Source organism: Dromaius novaehollandiae, chromosome 15 (genome assembly GCF_036370855.1).
Source record: "Dromaius novaehollandiae isolate bDroNov1 chromosome 15, bDroNov1.hap1, whole genome shotgun sequence".
NCBI classification, from domain to species: Eukaryota; Metazoa; Chordata; class Aves; order Casuariiformes; family Dromaiidae; genus Dromaius; species Dromaius novaehollandiae.
Window position 1 is genome coordinate 23,404,729 of NC_088112.1, and position 18,101 is coordinate 23,422,829.

At 42.6% G+C, this 18,101-nt stretch overlaps 1 protein-coding gene across 3 annotated transcripts; it reads right to left on the reverse strand.

The window, feature by feature from the left end:
• Nucleotides 1-1,034: 1,034 nt before the first annotated feature.
• CDC23 (cell division cycle 23) lies at nucleotides 1,035-17,621 on the reverse strand. 3 transcript variants are annotated; one of them, XM_026118179.2, is made up of 16 exons: nucleotides 17,436-17,568; nucleotides 17,291-17,363; nucleotides 16,232-16,369; nucleotides 15,901-15,943; nucleotides 15,435-15,540; nucleotides 15,195-15,327; nucleotides 13,385-13,562; nucleotides 13,198-13,295; nucleotides 12,869-12,950; nucleotides 12,133-12,286; nucleotides 11,866-11,985; nucleotides 11,474-11,549; nucleotides 10,992-11,053; nucleotides 10,042-10,120; nucleotides 9,826-9,945; nucleotides 1,035-8,883 (listed from the first exon to the last, which is right to left on the reverse strand). In XM_026118179.2, the coding sequence occupies exons 1-16, from the start codon at nucleotides 17,555-17,557 to the stop codon at nucleotides 8,713-8,715; spliced, it is 1,755 nt and encodes a 584-aa protein (XP_025973964.2). In that variant the 5' UTR covers nucleotides 17,558-17,568; the 3' UTR covers nucleotides 1,035-8,712. The 3 variants fall into 3 exon arrangements, with proteins under 3 accessions (XP_025973964.2, XP_064377284.1, XP_064377285.1); XM_064521214.1 differs by lacking the exon at nucleotides 17,291-17,363 and having other exon boundaries at nucleotides 17,436-17,621; XM_064521215.1 differs by lacking the exons at nucleotides 17,291-17,363; nucleotides 17,436-17,568 and adding an exon at nucleotides 17,038-17,057.
• Between the last annotated feature and the right edge of the window lie 480 nt (nucleotides 17,622-18,101).

An 18,101-nucleotide genomic window follows, 5' to 3' on the forward strand; every position in this document is an offset into this window, starting at 1 on the left:
AAAATAAAGCTTAACAGATGGGGTTGGGAGGCATTTCCTTTATCTCGCGAGTGGTAATTTGGGAGAAGAATAGTACTGATAAGAGTCTCCTACAATAACACCTCATCGCATTGTTTCCCCCCAAAGTGAGAAGTGCGGAAGATATCCACTGAAGAAAACAGCAGAGGAGATATCGATGGCAAAATTAACCAGTGTTCCGGTAAGTTTCCTTTAGGCGTACCAGATGCAGAGTACAGTTATCACAAAATCCCGTCCGGCCTGTTCAGGCACGCGCAGGATAGCTAACAGGGAAGGGTCGGGGGAGCCTATTCCACCGGCTGCCGTGCAGCTCAGCCGGCACCGAGCAATCCCCAGCGCCCGCCGCAGACAAGGCTGTCATTGCTCTGGAGGACTAAAGGCAGGGTGGCACCAGTACTGGCAGTCTCACAAAAGCAGGAACTGTGTGAAATAAAACCACTGGATGAGCCTTAGAAATACGGCTCACTTCAAACTAGAGACATGGGCAAAAAATCCCTCTGAATTCCCCTCATAAGTCCTGGGGGAAACTCCTTTCTAGTGCCCATTCTGGTGATCGGTTTAGCTCTGCGTATTTGAGCAGACAGTTTCCCTTTATTTGATCTAGTCTTTTAATAACAGTCTGTTAGATTTTTCTTTCTGATTATTTATTACAGATGTTATTTAGGTCTTTCTCTAACAGTGATTCTGTCAATACACTTTGTGCTTCCAGTCAGCCAATGCATTAAGCTGCCCATGCAGAACGTAGAAGCAATTTTAGGTTAGCCTGTTTCTTCAGTTTTGTTTCTAGTATAACAGCTGACTATGGGCTGCACCCTGCCATTTTTAATTCAGGTGTAACTAACAATTTCTACAAGACTATCTAATGAGAAAGAATCTGTCCCTGTGTTCAAAACAGTAAACAGCTTTTTGTTTTTGAAAGAGTCTACTTATTTCAAATGTAAATCTTACAATATCTCAACCAAATAAAGTTATATAACAGCAGAGGGGATAAAAGTTTTAGGCACTCATAGAAAGACTAAAGAAACGCCTCAGTTTATTAAGCAAATACAAGCAGGTGAAAATGGCTGCATTCATGGTTTGAAAACATTTCAACTGCACATGGAAGCAGAAACATTTCATTCTGACAAAACAACTAACTAACTAATTTTTTAAGCAAGGAAATAAATGACTACACTAAAAAAAAATCTTACTCAGCCACACATATTAGTAGAAGTGACCAAATACAGAAATCATGTTGATGAACATATTTTAAAGTCCTGAACAGTTGTTCAATTTGCTCTTCTTTCCTTAATATTTGCTCTTTTCCTTAGTATTTGCTCTTTGGGGACAGGATGATTTCCATGCGACTCTCCCAGACTTGGCTGTGCTTCATACAATACCTGTATTCATTTGTATGAATACTGTTATGCCTGGACAAATATTTATATGGATATTTAATATTCACTATTAGCAGTTCTTGGTAATTGAATTACAGGGTACAGCTTTACATAATGCTTATTAGTATTATGAATGCCTTACATTTTGTGTTGTAGGATTGGTTTCAATTGCTTATCCCTTTGCCAAACTTCAACAGTTTGGGCCTGAAGATCTCCAACAAATGGGCAGGCATTTGCTTCTAGCTGCAACATTTTGGAGTACCTCAGGTAACACATTTAATCTCTTTTCAAAAACAGGTCTAGAGAAACTTTTTTTTTCCCTACATAGCCAAAAAGAAATAAAAAACCCCTCATCAAATGCTTTAATTGCTCCGATTTCCATGATGTTTAAATGGGACTTGAAAATTTTATGGGTGGTCAAACTTTGTGTTTATCACTCATGTAAATATTTTTCCATAATTCCACAAGTTAGAATAGTCTGATAAATCAGAGCTCTCTCGTGCCAGTAAAGACTTTGATTTCGGTATTTCAAATCTTTGGATATTTTCTCCTCACAGAGTGGTTTTGTTGTTCTTATTCCAGCTGCCCTTTGGCCATCTCTACCTGCAAGTAAGAGCGCTTCTGGATAAGAGAGACCAAACCGTATTCTCTCTGTCGTGACTGAAGTATCCAAAGTTTCCCTATTGCTTGACCAGTGTCAGGGAGCAGCAAGGGCACGCTGCTACGCAAGGGAAAGCGAGTGGGGGCAGAGGGCAACAACAATTTTACTGACGGCCTCACTCAAGCACTCACAGTTGCATGTAGCAGCTAGGAGTGTTTGCAAAATACATCAAGATCCAGTTTTGCTGCCTGAGCCTGTCTGCTGTAGAAATGCTGGTTTGATGGGTGCTCAGGAACATAAACAGGACAGAATAATTTATAGCAATACTCGGAACTAAGAAAAAGGATCCCTCTGCTATCTGCACACAACACGCAGAGAACCAAGCCCTGTGGTGGTACTGCCTTACCTGCAGGTTTCCTGGTGTGCCCACCAAAATCACTGCTCCCGTGGAGCACAGGAAGCTATGGATAAAAGGGAAAGAGCTACCAAAATGCCATTTCACTGAAGTGGTTAAAATCATCGCTAAAACATGTGGAAGTGGCTGTACTAGATTTCTAGGGGTAAATAAGCACAGTAATTCTGAAACAAAGGTGTCATTATCTTTTTGCCTTTGCAGTTCCAGCTTTAGTTATAATGCTGATACTGATGCTATGTCAACTAGTGCTTCTTGCACTCTCTCCCCACGTAAGGAGTAAGTCACCGTCACCTTCCTACAGCAGAACGGTGCTGCCGGGCACACTGCTGTGGTCACCGCTGCAGCCTGGGCTCGCTGCGGTCCCTGTACAGGCCAGGAACGTGGCCCTTGTTGCCCATGAGCCAGTGCTGCCCTTCCCACCCAGGGGATGCTCCCCTGCAGCGGGCCACGCTCACGCGGCAGCACTGCTGTAAGAGGGGCTGCACTAGGCAGCACCCGCTCCAGCACGTGCAGCTTGTGACCATCTCCTGTCAGCATCCTTCAAACATACCGTCATCCGGTCCTCTGCCCACGGGTGTAGTAACAGAAAACCTTCAACGTTCCCCAGACCCTTCTGCCAGCAGCAAGGCTGATGGGGCAAGGAGGCAGGTCATGTCATGGTGGGTGGACAGATAGCCCACTGCACTCCTCACTGTGACCCACGTTAATGGATGTGCACAGAGGTCCTGCTGCAAAAAATCAGGGCTCTTCCCTCCCTAGTAAGGAATACACAGTATTTCCAAAGAAGGAATGTTTGTGATGCTTTTCCACGCTCCCTTGCTAGATTATGCAGGCAGGTAGTAACATTTTGCACTGTATTAGCATTTGCCATGCCATGGGTTTTTGTTTTCATAATTACTAGTTAGATTAAAAGAAAACCCAGCATCTCTTTATTAAATATCAGTGTTCATTTACTGTATGAAGCTCAGCACGAAAAGACTTGTAAAAATACATCATATGAATATGGAATTTTTCCTCCACTATTTTTAAAGATTAAAAGTAAATAAATACATAGGAATCATAGTAAGATGCACTATACTACACTGAATGTCCAAACAGGAAAAAACAAAACAAACAAACAAACAAAAAAAACCACAAAGCAAGGTCACATCCCGTCCTGTAACAAGACAGGAGTCACGGTTAACAGATATGTACAGCTGGACTCCAGCCATTTGTACTTAAAATAAGGGATGGGCCACAAGGTAGATTCCGGCTACGTTATGGCATTTTTGACCCCTTTAGTTGAGGGAACTATCTTGGTAACAGATGGAAAAAATTAGTAAAAATCATTCAAGCAGGACAGATTTATACAGTACAGACAGGTAAGGAAAGACTTAGAGGAAGAAAATCTGTAAAACAGTCCAAGCAATCACCTTTGCTAACAACAGGCCACCTGCCTGGAATAAACAAGGTAACTGAGGAAAGCCACTATTCCCAAGATCAAGGAAGAGGCAAGGGTTTTCTTAGAGGAATTTGAAATGGATCAGGTAAGCAATAATCTAAGAATTGGAGTCTAATATGGAATGAACTGAGGAGTAAAGAAGACGAATATCTGAAATTGAGCACGTGCCCCTTGCAGAACAACTGCTAAACAGGAGCTGCCAAGAGAGAAAAGAGCAAAGGCTGGTTCAGACAGATCTATGTTTGATTCTGCACTATAGACATGCCCGACTCTCCAAGACCCTCACGGGCTACTGACTAGGCTGGTGTATGATTTATGGGGGCAACCAGCAATTAGAGCTTTAGCTGGGAAGAATGGGAGTACACATTGCCCCAAAATGGTTATAGATACAGGAGTCTCAGTGTACTGTAAGAACCCTGCGCCCTGGACGGGACCTCCAAAATCACTAAACAATGCAGCTTGTATCATATACCTGACACTGAGAAGAAATGAAGATTTTAGAACTATTTCATATTCAGATAGTGCAACTGGTAACTACGGAGATTTACTGTGTTCAACAAGCACAGAATTTTGAACAGGAGAATTTTAGAGATTACTGTCTTCAGGAAAAATAGTTTAACTCTGGATTCAGCAAACGGTTGTGTTCGGCAGCTGCCTGGCTATATGGGAGAGAAACAGAGGATTCCATCAAAACACACCTGTTGCAGGTATCCAAGTACCACTGAAACATTAGGAGGGCAGACAAGTGGATTCAGAACTTAAAGGTTTGAGCAAAGATAACTTGGAATGTGGACAAATTCATGCTCAGGTAGTGGTAACAGGTCAGTATCTGCCACTGCAAAGGCAATATAAATATGCAAAAGCAGCAGAAAAGGGGCTCTGACTCACAATCAAGAATATTAAAGCATAAGAAAGACTGCCTAAATAACAGTCAAGCTTTGGTTACTATGTTACTTGAGCACAGGAGAATATGGGAGTGTGAACAGAATAGTCGAAAGTCCTGACAGCTGAAGGAAGATCTTGTCCCAGCTCCTGCACCGTGTTGATTCTCTGTTCTGCTCCTTCCTTGTGAATTGTGTCCTCGTGTGACAATCGCTGGCTGAGAAACAAGAACACTGTAGCAATGGTGGACTGACAGTAAAGCACTGGGTGAATGGTAGCAAAAAGTATTATCTGATCAGTGGCTACATACACTAATAAATCAAAGGGCAGAAATAGATAGAGACAACTATCCAACCGGGCCACAACTTCAGAAACAGAAGATTTGGAAAGCTCCGAATCTGCACAGAATGAAATGCAAGAGATCAAGTTAGAAGATATCAGTGAAACCTCACACAGATTGTCCAGGAAATAACACGGGCCAGTTGCAATTGTGGAAAAAGCTAGTCCAACAGCATATGAGCTAGAAGCACTAAAACAAAGACTAAAGCAATCTTTAATTGCAGTTAAAGATTTGTAAAAGTGTTTAAAAAAATACAGTAACTGATGGCTTTGGCACATTGTTCTGCAAGGTGATCCTCCAAAGGACAATAACTTGAGGAGAAATAGCTAGACCTACTGATAGCATTGCTGATTTCAGCAACGTCCTTTCAAGCAAGTGTGCAAGTAGAGAAGGACTCTAGGAGAGGTGAATAATGAATAATAAAGTATTATGACTGAATCAGAATAGAAATAACACAGAAGGAAAACTGTGTAAGTAAGTACTGGAGGATACTTATACCTGTCTAGAAACCAAAGCTTAATTGTTTCTAAAATTTAACTCTGTGATGCACAACATTAATTGGTAAATGAGATTCATGTTAAAAACTATCTCCTTTAAAGAGATCTATGAATATAGTAACAAAATAGAACTTGGAAATTCTTGTTTTTCATGCAAGCTCTAACAAAGCATTAAGGGGCCAGTGTTAACAGTTCTCTGCAGTAAGACCAACTGTTCCTAGAAAATACTAAGATTTTGACCATTGTTTTTCTATGCCTCCTCCATTAGAATGCTTCCATAAGTTTAAGGATTATTTACAGTAAATATAAAGCTTGTAAGTTTACCAGAAGGGAAAGACAGAACTAATAGATTTGCTTTGCTGCATTAATTGTGTAATTTACATTAGAACTTGCTCTGTAGATAGCGTAAGAACTGATCACCAATTGTTATTACAAACTACTGATGTTTTTCATAGGTCACTGATGTTTGTAACAAGATGTGACAATCTTATTTAGTATATGTACTAGAACATTCAAAAAAACTGGTAGGCTGGTCTGTGGTTCTAAATATACTAATAGGCCACATTCCAAAACAAGAACCCATTCCATCTTCAGTCTTAAAACAGTAGGTAACCTCTACTTCTGTGTAGGGTAAGAGAGAAGAAATGAACTCGCAATCCTTCTTGGGCTTGAGTGCATCCTGACAACGCAACTTAGTCATAACTGTTCAACCCTACAGCATCTTTTCAGATAGGTAGTTAAAGTAGATGTATTTGGAAGAGTTGCCTTCCAAATTCCAGTGATTTTCCTGACAATGAAGGCCTTTTAGAAAAACTCAGCAGACAAGGTACATTGCATCAGCTGAAAGTAGTTCTGCTATTCAGATGTAGCGAACAGAGTTCTTATAGACAACCTCCCACAGTAATATCCCAATACCAAATTTAATGCAGGACCTTTACAAACACCACAGTTTGGATAATCCTCTTTAAAAGATGTCCAGTTGAAATTTGGAACATTTCCTCCTGAGGAAATCTTAAATTTCAGAACTAAATGGGAGATTCAGCTATTAGATATGCCTGAGAAAACTGGAATTTGTTTAGAAAGAAACATCTGCAGATTATTCATAACTGCTCATTACCAAACATTTATAGAAATCAAGTACTTTAGAAACAGCTCCAAGTTGTATCCAGCTTACAAGATGAAACTGAATAGAACTGAGAGAATTTGGTTGAAGTCAGACTGCAGGTCATAAATCAACTGATACTATCCCAAACTGTTGGTGTTTTTTCACAAGTCACTGCTCAAACAAAATCGTATTTCTCCCAGGCAAGTAAAGCCCAAACATGATGCTGTCTTTGTTTGAAGGGCCCTACCCGTCAATGAGCAAGATAATTCAAATCAAAGTCAGCAAAGCTGTTGACCTCTATTCTTCATTACCTTAGTGAAACTGTGAACAGACTACATACATGCGTAAGGATATCTGGTTACCCGCTGTTCAATATAAAAGATAAGGTGGTAAATTAAGCACACAGATAGATAACAGCAGGTAACTGAGACAGTACCTGATACCAGAACCCTTAAGACATAGGTCCATGGGCCATTAAAGAGAGGACTCCAGTGTAACTTTGAAGAGACTTAAGCAGAAACTCCATAACCAGTAAGGCTTATTAGAAAGGGTCTTAAAGGAAAGAGCAAATCTGCTCTAAGGGGATTGTGGGACCATGTAAAATCTATCATAGAATGTTTAGGGGAAAGATCAAAGATCAAGAAAGTGCTGCAGGTGCATCAGGGAGAAAGAAGCATGAGAAAATGGAAGTGGCAGGGAGAATAAGAGCAGACAATTGTGAGTAAGCAGACTGCTGGTCAGTAGCCTCTGCCTGGCCGAGCATTGTGCTTAATCACCATAGCGTGTTCTACACCTCTATTAAACTCTACTGCTATTTCCTGTGTGAGTGTGCTCCCTACCTTGAATGCATTTCTTTTTCTGAATGCTTAAAATCCAGACATGGACACTGGAAAGGCTTAAGGTCTCAGTGAGAGACTGGAGAGACCTGTGAACATAAGCATGCATGAGAACTAAGTCACTGAGAGCATATCCATGTTCCATTAGCAAACTTTAAGCCCGATTAGTCAGCAAGCGGGAACAAGATCAGGCTACTTCTGCAGTTCATGTTTTATCCGAGTGCCTGTAAAGGCACTGTCCTCTTGTCTGTGTTAATCTGTCTGTTTATTGCCATGTCTGCAGTGCATGGGTGCACATATGCATCTCTGGGACTCACACTCAGCCTCAGTATTGGCCAGACGTGAGAACATCTTGCACCCAGCAGACTCAGAGGGGAGGAATCCCCTGCATCCTACAGTCCACCAGATCTAAGAAAAACCATCCATCCCAGTTCATCCAATTTCATTTGCTACAGTACACATGAAGGTTTCACTATGAAGAAGCCCAAGGACAGTAACTTAATCTTTTTTTTTTTTTTTTTTTTTTTTTTTTAATTGTACTATCCTACTGGCTGCTTTTCTACCCGAAGTCAAAATATCTGTCAGAACCACAGATTGAACAACAATCAGCTGTCATCTGTGGCTACTTGAAATTCCTCTGACACTTTCCAGCTCTAAATTCTGTTTCCTCCCTCACACAGCACAGGGCAGATCTAAGTGCCCCATACTGTTTTAGTGGAACATCTTCCATGTAGTCGAACATAGCTAAAAGTCCATAAGCAGCCAAGGCAGGTAGCAGTTTCTGATGTGGGCAGCAATAATACCGCTAAGAGGTCCTCCAGAGAAGTTCAGTAAAGCCAGAGGCAACAGGGTAGAATCAGCAAACTTCAAATATGTTTTAACTCAAGCAGACAAGCTCTTCACCCACTCTCAGTTATGAGTAATCGTGTATTGAAATAAGTCTGCCCTCTGACTGGAATGACTGATGAGAAGTACAGCAGATTCTGATGTCTCAGCATAGGCACTTTCATGTAGGCTGCACCTTTGCCTGTCTGGGCACACCTGTCTTCAGCTGCAGGCTCTAATAATTCCTACCTTCCAAGTGAAGGCAGCACTGAATGAAAAAATTTCACTGGAAAGAAATCAGTTGCAGTAACAGGAACAAGCCCCATCTGCAATGTCACATTCAGTGCACAGGTTAGTTTAGAGGTATCAGCATTGTTCATGGTGTAACAGAAGACAGATTGAGGGGAGACACACGACGTGTGGGAGTGTTGTTGGCTGACAGTGATGCAGGGAGGAAAAAGGGAGCAGCAATTTCTGCGGACGAGGTTTCTCCTTGGTTGCGAAGTTGTAAGATCTGCCGCAGCAGGGCCTTCCCTTCTTCTCTAGTCTGAAAACAATTTATAAAAAATATATATATACAAAACAAACAAACACACTGTGTTGCATGAGCTGAAGTACAAGCCTAAATCCCTACGAATGGGTGATTTCTGAGTCAAATTCCATATGTAAGCAATGTAATTCACAGTAGTTTGGCATTCTGTAAGACTGCAAGATATGAGAAGTACTGTTTTTTGTTTTCTGCTATTTAACAAGAATGGTAAGGTATGTCAAGCTTTTTTTAAATAGTCCTTACTTCTTTTACTCACCTCATTCCCATGTTACTTCAATATTTCAGGCCAAAATGGTACTATCAACCACCAACAGTGTCCAAATATTCCATCAAAAAGTAGACTGGAGAAATTTTGAATAAACCAAATTCTGGTTCTTCTCTTTCAAGTTCCGGACAGCTTTGTTAAGAATAAGCCAAACACCCTGCACTCATGGCTACAGAGTCTACTTCTAGGCTGAAGTTAAAAATCCAAGCTGTTCACTTACAGCTTCAGAAAATCTCATGATATTAAGTCACATACAGAAAACAAGTACTACTATATCCTCTGCACTGTCTACATACAAACAAGATCAGAAACACGAGGTCATGTAAATACCAGTACTACACAGGGTGCCTTGTGACCATTAGGCCCTTCTTCACCCCCAAGATTTTCTGCAATCTTGAGACTTCCACTAAGAGTCTCAAATTCTTTTACTTAGCGAACATGAATCCAGTATGATACGGTTCAATTTTACTACCTACACTGTATTCCCCAACTTTAGTCAATCACAAACAGCAGCAGAAATCAGGTACGCAACAACATTCAAGATATGATCCTTCACCTGCATGGCAAACAGCTCTCATTCCTTCAATAAAAGATTCCTCCTACTCTGAGAGGAGCCAAGATCAATGCCAAAGATCCCCTACGTAGGAAGCACTGGGGATTGTGTGACTACTCACATCATTGAATGCACAGCATTTCTGAGCACAGGCTGAGGCTTCATCCCAGAGCTTACACTTGAAGTAGTATTGGGCCAGGTAACGGAAGGCAGTACTGACCTCCAGGTGCTCCACTATTTCCTACAAGGTCAGGGGAAAATACCATCTTTGAGTGCCTTCCAAGGTAGTTCTACATCATGTTTATTTCTCCCTCTTATTCCCAAGATACAGTCTTACCCCACAGGAATAGATATCCTGGATGTATTTGATATAGCACTGAGCAGCCTGTTCAGATTCATTCAGCTGTTCGTGCAGCCTAGAAAAGGAGAAAAAATGGGCCATCGAAATAAAAGTACATTGTGGAAGTCCCCCAGAGCAGGAATTCCTAGACCTTCTTGGTCTATGAGAAGGTACCTATTAAATCTGACCTGAACTAGTCAGGCCTTTTCCTTTAGAATTTGCAAGACACGTACCATGTCCTGCCCTTCATGGAAGGGATTACCAGCGTGAGGCCAGTCAGATGCTAGCTGCTAGAAGCAGCTACAGATACAGTCAAAACAGGGACCTTTACCTATTCCATTGCATTTTAATTTTTTTTAAACAGACCTTTTCCATCCTATTCTAACTGGCTATTTCCTCCAGTGCTCCTTCTTCCCCTCTTATACTCCAAAATCTTTGTACAGCAGCTTCACCTTTCACCTGCCCGTTTCCTTCTCTTTCTCTTTCTTTATATTACTTCTTCCTCACCAGATTTGGTGCTAAAATCACAGTGTTCACATTTATTGCAAGTTAGACCCTTCTCCCGTGTTGCATCCATACATTGCACAAATTCAGTCTACCATTTCATATAATATTGACCATCATGTACTTCTTTAAGCTCCACTATAACTCACGCAAGTGCTGGCCCTGTCCACCCAAATCATTCCAGGTTTCAGAGGTCCCTTCCAGTCTACACTGTCCTATGACTCCCTCTAATTGTCCTGAGGGAAACCTAAAGCTAAGGCTAGACACTAGGATTTGTGGTTACTGTAGGCCTTCTAAGAATACCACTTACTACATGGCTCCTAAAGTAACACTGCCTAAAAGCAATTCCACTTGTTTTCCATTTATTATTTCATCAATAGGTATCAGAGTGCTTTAATTCCACTTAATACAATCTTGACGATTCAATGCTACTACATACTCACTTTGCCAGTTTCACCAATGCCATTTTCTCCACATCTCCAACAGCATAGGCTCTCCAATAGCACTGCCAAGGAAAAAAGAAGTCAGTCAAGCATAGAACAAAACTGACTCCAGCTCACAACTCTCATGCGAGCAAATTAGAAACAGAAAACTATACAGCTCTCCAGGAAAGGGGCATATATAACTTGTAGACAACTCTGTCAGCTGCCCCAGTTACTTTGAAGCAGAACTTCCCCATCATAATTGCAACAGAAGCAGCTTAAGTAAGCCCCTGACAACATTCTGTATGCACTTCCTTGCATTCTGAGGCTAGTTTCAGGACTGCAATAAATATCAGCAGCTACTACGAGTGCTTATCTCTGTCCCTCTCTATGGGAGAGTTCTGGTACCGCTAGCCACACAATTTTACTGCAACTCCACCTAGCCTCCTGGAAGACATTCTAACACAGAGCCTGTCTTACTCCATATTTTAGGGCTCACTTACCTTTTTAGCTTCCACCAACTGGTTGAGTTTCTCATAGCATTCTCCTAGAGCAACCAGCATACGGGAGTCATTGGGTCTGTAAAAAAGCAATTCCTAAATGTAGCTTAATGAACAGCCAGCTGAGACTGTATCTGGCCAAGTCCTTCATCCTCTCTCTTATATGAAATGTCACTTAGACTCCTGACCAGCACCCGTTGGTATTTAACTGACAAAGCCTTTGCTAAGGGTTAACAAATACAACTGAAAGGAATCAGCATAGTGAGACTGCACAAATCATGGGGTTGATGCTTTTGCCCCTTTCCCCCAACTTATTTCCTGCATTTAACTTCCTTAGCAGGCAGCAAGCAGTTCAGAATGAACATCAAGAAACGCGGCCATGTTCTCAACTCTACCTGAGCTGGTGGGCCCGTCGGTAGTAATAGAGACAGTAAAACGGCATTTTGAGGATTTCATAGGTTTGCCCCAAGCCATACCAGGCTCTGTAGTCCCTTTTGTTCACCTCTATTGCATGTCTGTCAAAGAAAAGGAAATGCACTAATCAGGAAGCAGTCAGGATCAAAACAAAATTCAGCAAGACTAACAAGGAAATACAGAAGCTATTACTCCAATCCCTGTGTATGCGGACCTCAACGCTATTTTGTGCGGTGCATGAGGGATACCTATAAGCTTGAATAGCTGCAGATGTGTTCTTCATTTCCATATACTCATGTCCCATAAGTGTCCAGGCTCCCAGATACCGAGGATTTAGTTTCAAGGCTCTCTGGAAATAGAGTGCTGCTTTTTCATGCTGGGAGCGTAAGCTGTAGTAATTTCCTAAAGCAAAAAAAAAAAAAAAAAAAAATCATAAAATTTAAACAAATAAATGACAAAAAACAGCAGAGAAATAGAAAACAGAAGGAATAGGTATTACCTACTACCTTTTAACTTAAAATTTTATAAAGAAAGAGACCTATTAAAGGCAGGTATGATTCAAACCTCAAGAGACCTAATAGCAGTGCTCTGGTCAAATCCTTTTCCAGTTGCACCAATCAATTAAGATCCCATCCCCCTGCCTTGAAAGCTTATTTCAAGTTCTAAAATGAATTTCCCAGACCTGATGTAGAACTATTTCTTTTGGAGTTTCAGGACTATAAAGAAAGGGATTATGCACTATATGGGTCTTCATAAGACTTTTTTCAACTCCTCTTTGCACTGACAGTATTACAGTACCTTTTTCAGAGAGAGACAATGGAAAGGGGTATTCTGTCATTTTGCCTGCACTTTTAGGCTGTGTGAGACCACACTCACAAAGTGGTCTTGACAGCCTTGCTGGTAGATCCTTTTCATAAGGGTTATTAAGATGTCCTCCCACAGCCTGCAGACAGCATAAGAACAAGTAACAGAGCTGGCTCTCACCAATTACGCAGCAGGTCTCAACACGATACTTGTCTATCTCACAGAGATTGTGAGCCAGGTAGCTCAACTCAGGCTTCATGCTCTAGTGAAACAGAGAAATGAAACTGCTGAGGAAAGGAGCACATTACATTTTCTGATGGAAGAATACCTAGGGGGTCAGCAATGCATACCCAGCATCTATTTCACGGAGTGGTAGGGGGCAGGAAAAGGCTGGAAGTCTATCTTCAGAGAGGCTAGTTAACAACAGCTGTTTTGCCAATGGGTACAATACCTCTGATATATACTACCATGACAAATAACATAGCATAGGCAACACAAAAGGTGCTTACCCTAACATACAGCAAGTTGGAGAAAGTGTCCATGTTTTCTATTCTGTAAGGGTCTTGTTTTCTTAGCTCGTTAAAGATGGATAAAGCTTTGTCAATATCTGAACAAGGAACAGCAGACATGAGAACAAGAACTACAAATGCTAAGTTTGCATCAAGAGGCTCACTCCTACTAGTAAGTATCACTGACCTCGGATGTTGTGGTAGGCAACTGCAATCTGAGAGATGATGTAAGTGCTTTTGGAAAATCCTGCATCAATGAGACTCTGATACTTCTGCAGAGCCTCCTCTATCAGCTGCAGCTCTGTATAAATGTGTGCAAGAAAGAACTCTTTCATCCATGTATCTGGTAAGGACAGGAACTTCAACTAGCAAGAACCAAAGAAGAGGAGGAAGAGATGACAATCAGTAGTATTCTAACAGCCACCTGTGGCAAAGAATCCATTATCTTCCCTCCCATGATCTAGTAGATGGTCTTGAGGTAGGAGACTTTCCTGTAATCTTTTTTCTTAGGCCGTAACACCAGCTATGAAAGAGCTGTATTAGGACCAAGAATTAATATCAGGTTCTTCCACAGGAGAGACTAAATGATGCCTATAAATTAAGAATATTGAAACAAGAAAGGAGCATTAAGACATCTGGTCTAGAGAACAGTACAATACGAATCACAGAATCACATTTAGTCACTCCCTATGTACCCCCATGACTGACCAAATGAGATGACTCCAGTTCTTCTGTGATTTCAACAGTAACTGAAACAATGATTGTCTTATTTCAAACCTGAGAGCAGATGGCTTCTGCTTCAGTTACTGGCCTTACTTCTCCACTAAATTCAAATGCCCTTCGGAAAATGGTATTTTTCTCCCATATTTGGGCATCAAAAAAATCAAATCACCATTTTTGATGAGCCAAATGAACACAGCTGTAAATAATCTCACCAGAAATACATTCCCCTTTTTCCACAAATCCGTAAGGCTCTCTTCTGTGCCACCTCAACTTTTTAAAGTATTCTACCAGCCAGAATTGAGTGAGAATTCCAGGAGTGGATGCATAAATCCCATGCATACAGAAATAGAAATTTTTGTCTTTTTCTAAGTTCAGTTATTTGATACACTCCTTCATTTCATATGTGTGGCTTTGTATTTGACAAAGGGCACACCTATGCATATTTTTTTTAGTTTGGATAAGAACTGCACTTCTGAAGTCAATTTCTCAATCATCCCCACTATCACTTTGTTTCACATCATGGAGCTGTCTGAGGGGATGTCAACTACATTCTCTCAGGATGAAACTAAACTCAGAGATGCACTCCCATTACTAACAGGTGTCTAAGCCACAAAAACAGATTACAGCTGGTTCAAAGTAACCTCCCCAAATCATGTACAGTGTGAATATCGGGTCTCCAGATACAACTGTTTCTCACTACAGATTCAAGCCTACTATACTGCACTTGCTAGTAATGTAGGAACAGCCTTGTTAAAGGCTTATTTGGTTGAATGGCTGCTTACCAAAGGATTTGTATCATTCCATATAATTGGCACAATCGCGACAAGAAGAGCACAAACTTTCGGTCATTCAAAAATGTTACCCATAGTGATTTTATATACACTTTCAGACTACCAGCAAAAGTGCTTAGCAACTGTGAAACCAGAATCAGATACTTAAAAGAAAAAAAATCTAAGGAGGATCTTCCTTACATGGCAATAAGCCAGCTGACAACTATTTCAGAATGTGTGAATTAGCCATTTCTTAAATCATTAGATGGATGAATGAGGGGAAGTTAGCCCTGGCTGTAATAAAGATTCTCAGACCACACCAGGGCAAGCAATTGCAGAAAAAGACACTTCAACAACATAATTTACAGTCTTGGGTTGCCTTGCCTGAGTCTCACAGGAGAATAAAGCAGTGGGTGACAGTCTTACAACAACTAGTCCATCAGTTACTGAATCAGGTTAGACTCTGGAATTTATTACCACATCTTGGTATTTCCCAGTTTTTACCATCTCTTTATCTGTGATCAAGTTGCAAAGTTCCAGCCAGGCTCCCCAGTGCAAAGGTAAGACATGAGCAGCTTCAACAAATATATCTATGGCTTCTTTCACCAGGTCCAGCTTCCGCAGCACAACACCATACCTGTAGAAAGAGTTACCAAGTAGAAAAGTTTACAAGTTATCAGAGGCATATGTTCTGTGTACTCATATAAGTATACATGAATACATTAGAAATATATGCAGACTTACAAATAAAGGCCAAATCCATCCAGTTCTCGTGCTTTGTGTTTCTTACTAAGCTCTACTCTTAATTCTCGTAAAGCTTCATTTTTTACCTGCCCTTTTTCCAGAGGTCCTGCATGGAGAGAAAGTCAAATAGCTAGCTTTCAACCAAGATTCTTATCACAGTAATTGTGAAGTCAGGGGTTCGTTTAGAGTCCATCACTGGCATGGCCTGAAAGCTTACTATCTTCTGATTATTTTTCTCTTTTTAAAAGAAAAACTTTAAGTCTAATCACCTGATTTAACAAAAGAACTACAAGATGAAAATCTGTAACCTGTGTCAAGCCAATGAATTAAGAGTGAAAGCAAACTATGTTACAGTTCACTATCCAAAAATCAAGGTGCAAGCCATAAAACTGAAATAATTTACATGAAGAGGCATTACCGGAAGCTTCGTTATATTGTCTTATGTTCCTTGACACCAGAGCCTTACCCAAACTATCCACTGTTTCATCATCCTTCTTCTTTTCTCCTGACTGTGGAAAACAGAAGAAAAACAAGCTTACTTTACAGTAGCATATTCCTTAGGCTTCCTGCAATTCTGGTAGCAGCATTTAAACTGAGTTTTCAAGAGCACCACAGACCATTCTACTTGGCTCAGTTAGAAAACTGAAAAAACCCCACAAACCTCCCGCTGTATAATTTGGCTTTCTATACTGTAATTTGGAACAGGATAGAAGACTAAGGTATGCCAGGTTCTAGATGAGGGAGGGGAGGGAAGCAGATGAATTCTGCGGTAAAGGGAATTTTTCCATCTGTCTTACCAGGTATCTAGAGTACATATACAAGAAGTAAGCCTTCTGACTCTTGCAGCCCCGCAGAAAATATGCAGCCCTGTCATATTCCTTTAGATCGAAGTAAGACTTGGCTAATGTATAGGCATCCAAATCACGAGCATCCTCCTGCAGAGACAAAGAGGAGTTCAAGACCTCAGAATCTGGCATGCTTTAGGTAAATCATCTAGTCAGAAATATATCAAAGAGACCATTTAGAAAGGTAAAAATATAGCTTATTCACACTCAAAGACAGTTTGAGTACCATTTGATAGTCTCTCCATTCCCTCATGTGATCAAATGCCTAGTTCTCAAATAAAAAGTACAGACTGGCCAAAAACACTTCAGGTAAACTGTGTCACTCCAGAAAACAGACTGTGGCAAGCCACCAGAAGGCATGAATTAGCTGTTCAGTGAGCCTGAATGACCACAAATAAGAAGTGTAATCAAGAATTCCACAGCAAACAACATTAACCTGCTAATTTATAGGCATAAACATCTTCATAACCACACCTTGCGATGCATTTATAACACGTTACATTACAGTGATATAACAAAGCAGGAGCATGCCCGAAAGTCCTACAGTCTCTCTCTGGATATGTGCATGGAGATAAAACTGATTTTTCATGTGTTTTAAGAATCAAAGTTTAATAGTATGATCTAATTTGGATTAAAATGATTTTTAATCTCTATTAAAGATGAGCAAATAAAAATTAAGCAGCATAACTTCAGAAGTTTGGCTTGCAGAATATCTCACTTAGGGTACCACAGCAATATGCAAAACAGAGTGTGGTCACCTGGGAAAAACGTGCTCAGTTCTGTCCACCTTATTAGAAAGGGTATATAACGGAAAGGATTTAAGACCGTTACGAAAGAACCTGCACTTCGAACTGCCTCCTTCGCGGCAGCTGTTAAAAAGATCGCTCGCACGCTTTGCCTAGCTTTAGGCAGGTCTGAGAAACGGCCAGCGGTCCCAGCCGCCGGCGGGGGCGGCAGCTCCTCCCCGAGCGAACGACGACCCGCGGGGGGCCGGGCCGGGCCGGGCCGTACCTCCGTGAGCGCGGGCGGCGGCGGCAGCTCGCTCAGCGGCAGCGGGTCCAGGGCGAAGGCCAGCTCGGAGGCCCTGCAAGGAGAGAGCCGCCGTCAGCGCAGGGCCTGCCGGCCGGCCACCCGCCGCCCCGCCCGCCGCGCTCACCACTTCCCGCTGTGCTGCAGCCCGCGCTCGCGGCTCCGCTCCGCCACGCTCAGCAGCTGCTTCTTGATCTCCCGCAGGTCGGAGAAGTCGCCGCCGCTCAGCGCCGCCGCCGCCGCCGCCATCCTGCCGCGCGCCGCCGCCCAATGGCAGCCCCGCACACTGAGCGCAGCCTGGCGCTGTACACGCGGCCTCCCCATTGGGCGGCCCCGCGAAGCCTCGCTCCCAATCAAAGCGGGAGAGCTGAAGTCGGCGTGCCTGATTGGCTGCTTGGCGCGAGGGCGCGCTCTGGCTGCGCAGCGCGGGGCAGCGCAGCGGGCTCGGTCCGGTCCGGTCCAGTCCAGTCCAGTCCAGTCCGGTCCAATCTTGTCTTGGTCTCGGTGCGCGGGGGCCGGGGGCCGCCCGCCGTTGCTGGAGCTGCTGCGCCCCGTCCCGCGGCGCAGCCCGGGGGCTCTCGGTGCTCCCTGGGCCTTGCTGCGGCGCCGGGGGAGGCTGAGGTGGTCCCGGCCGGGCGCAGCTTGCGGCCTGGGCGGTGGGAGCGGCCCCGGGGCCCTGCCTGAGGGAGCGGCCCTGCTGGGCGCCTGCGGCTCTGCTTTCCGGCCCGGCCGTCTGGGGCTGGGGCCCTCGCTGGAAGCCGCTCCTCTGTGTGAGGGGTACAGCGAAATGCGA

What these genes read in the sequence shown, in the direction of transcription:
- CDC23 (XM_026118179.2), bottom strand. Translation starts at nt 17,557, where the DNA reads ATGGCGGCGGCGGCGGCGGCGCTGAGCGGCGGCGACTTCTCCGACCTG. An exon ending in CGCCGCCCGCGCTCACGGAG is followed by an intron (nt 16,370 to 17,290) that starts GTACGGCCCGGC and finishes TTGTCTCTGCAG; the next exon opens with GAGGATGCTCGTGATTTGGA. An exon ending in TGATCACAGATAAAGAGATG is followed by an intron (nt 13,563 to 15,194) that starts GTAAAAACTGGG and finishes GGTTCTTGCTAG; the next exon opens with TTGAAGTTCCTGTCCTTACC.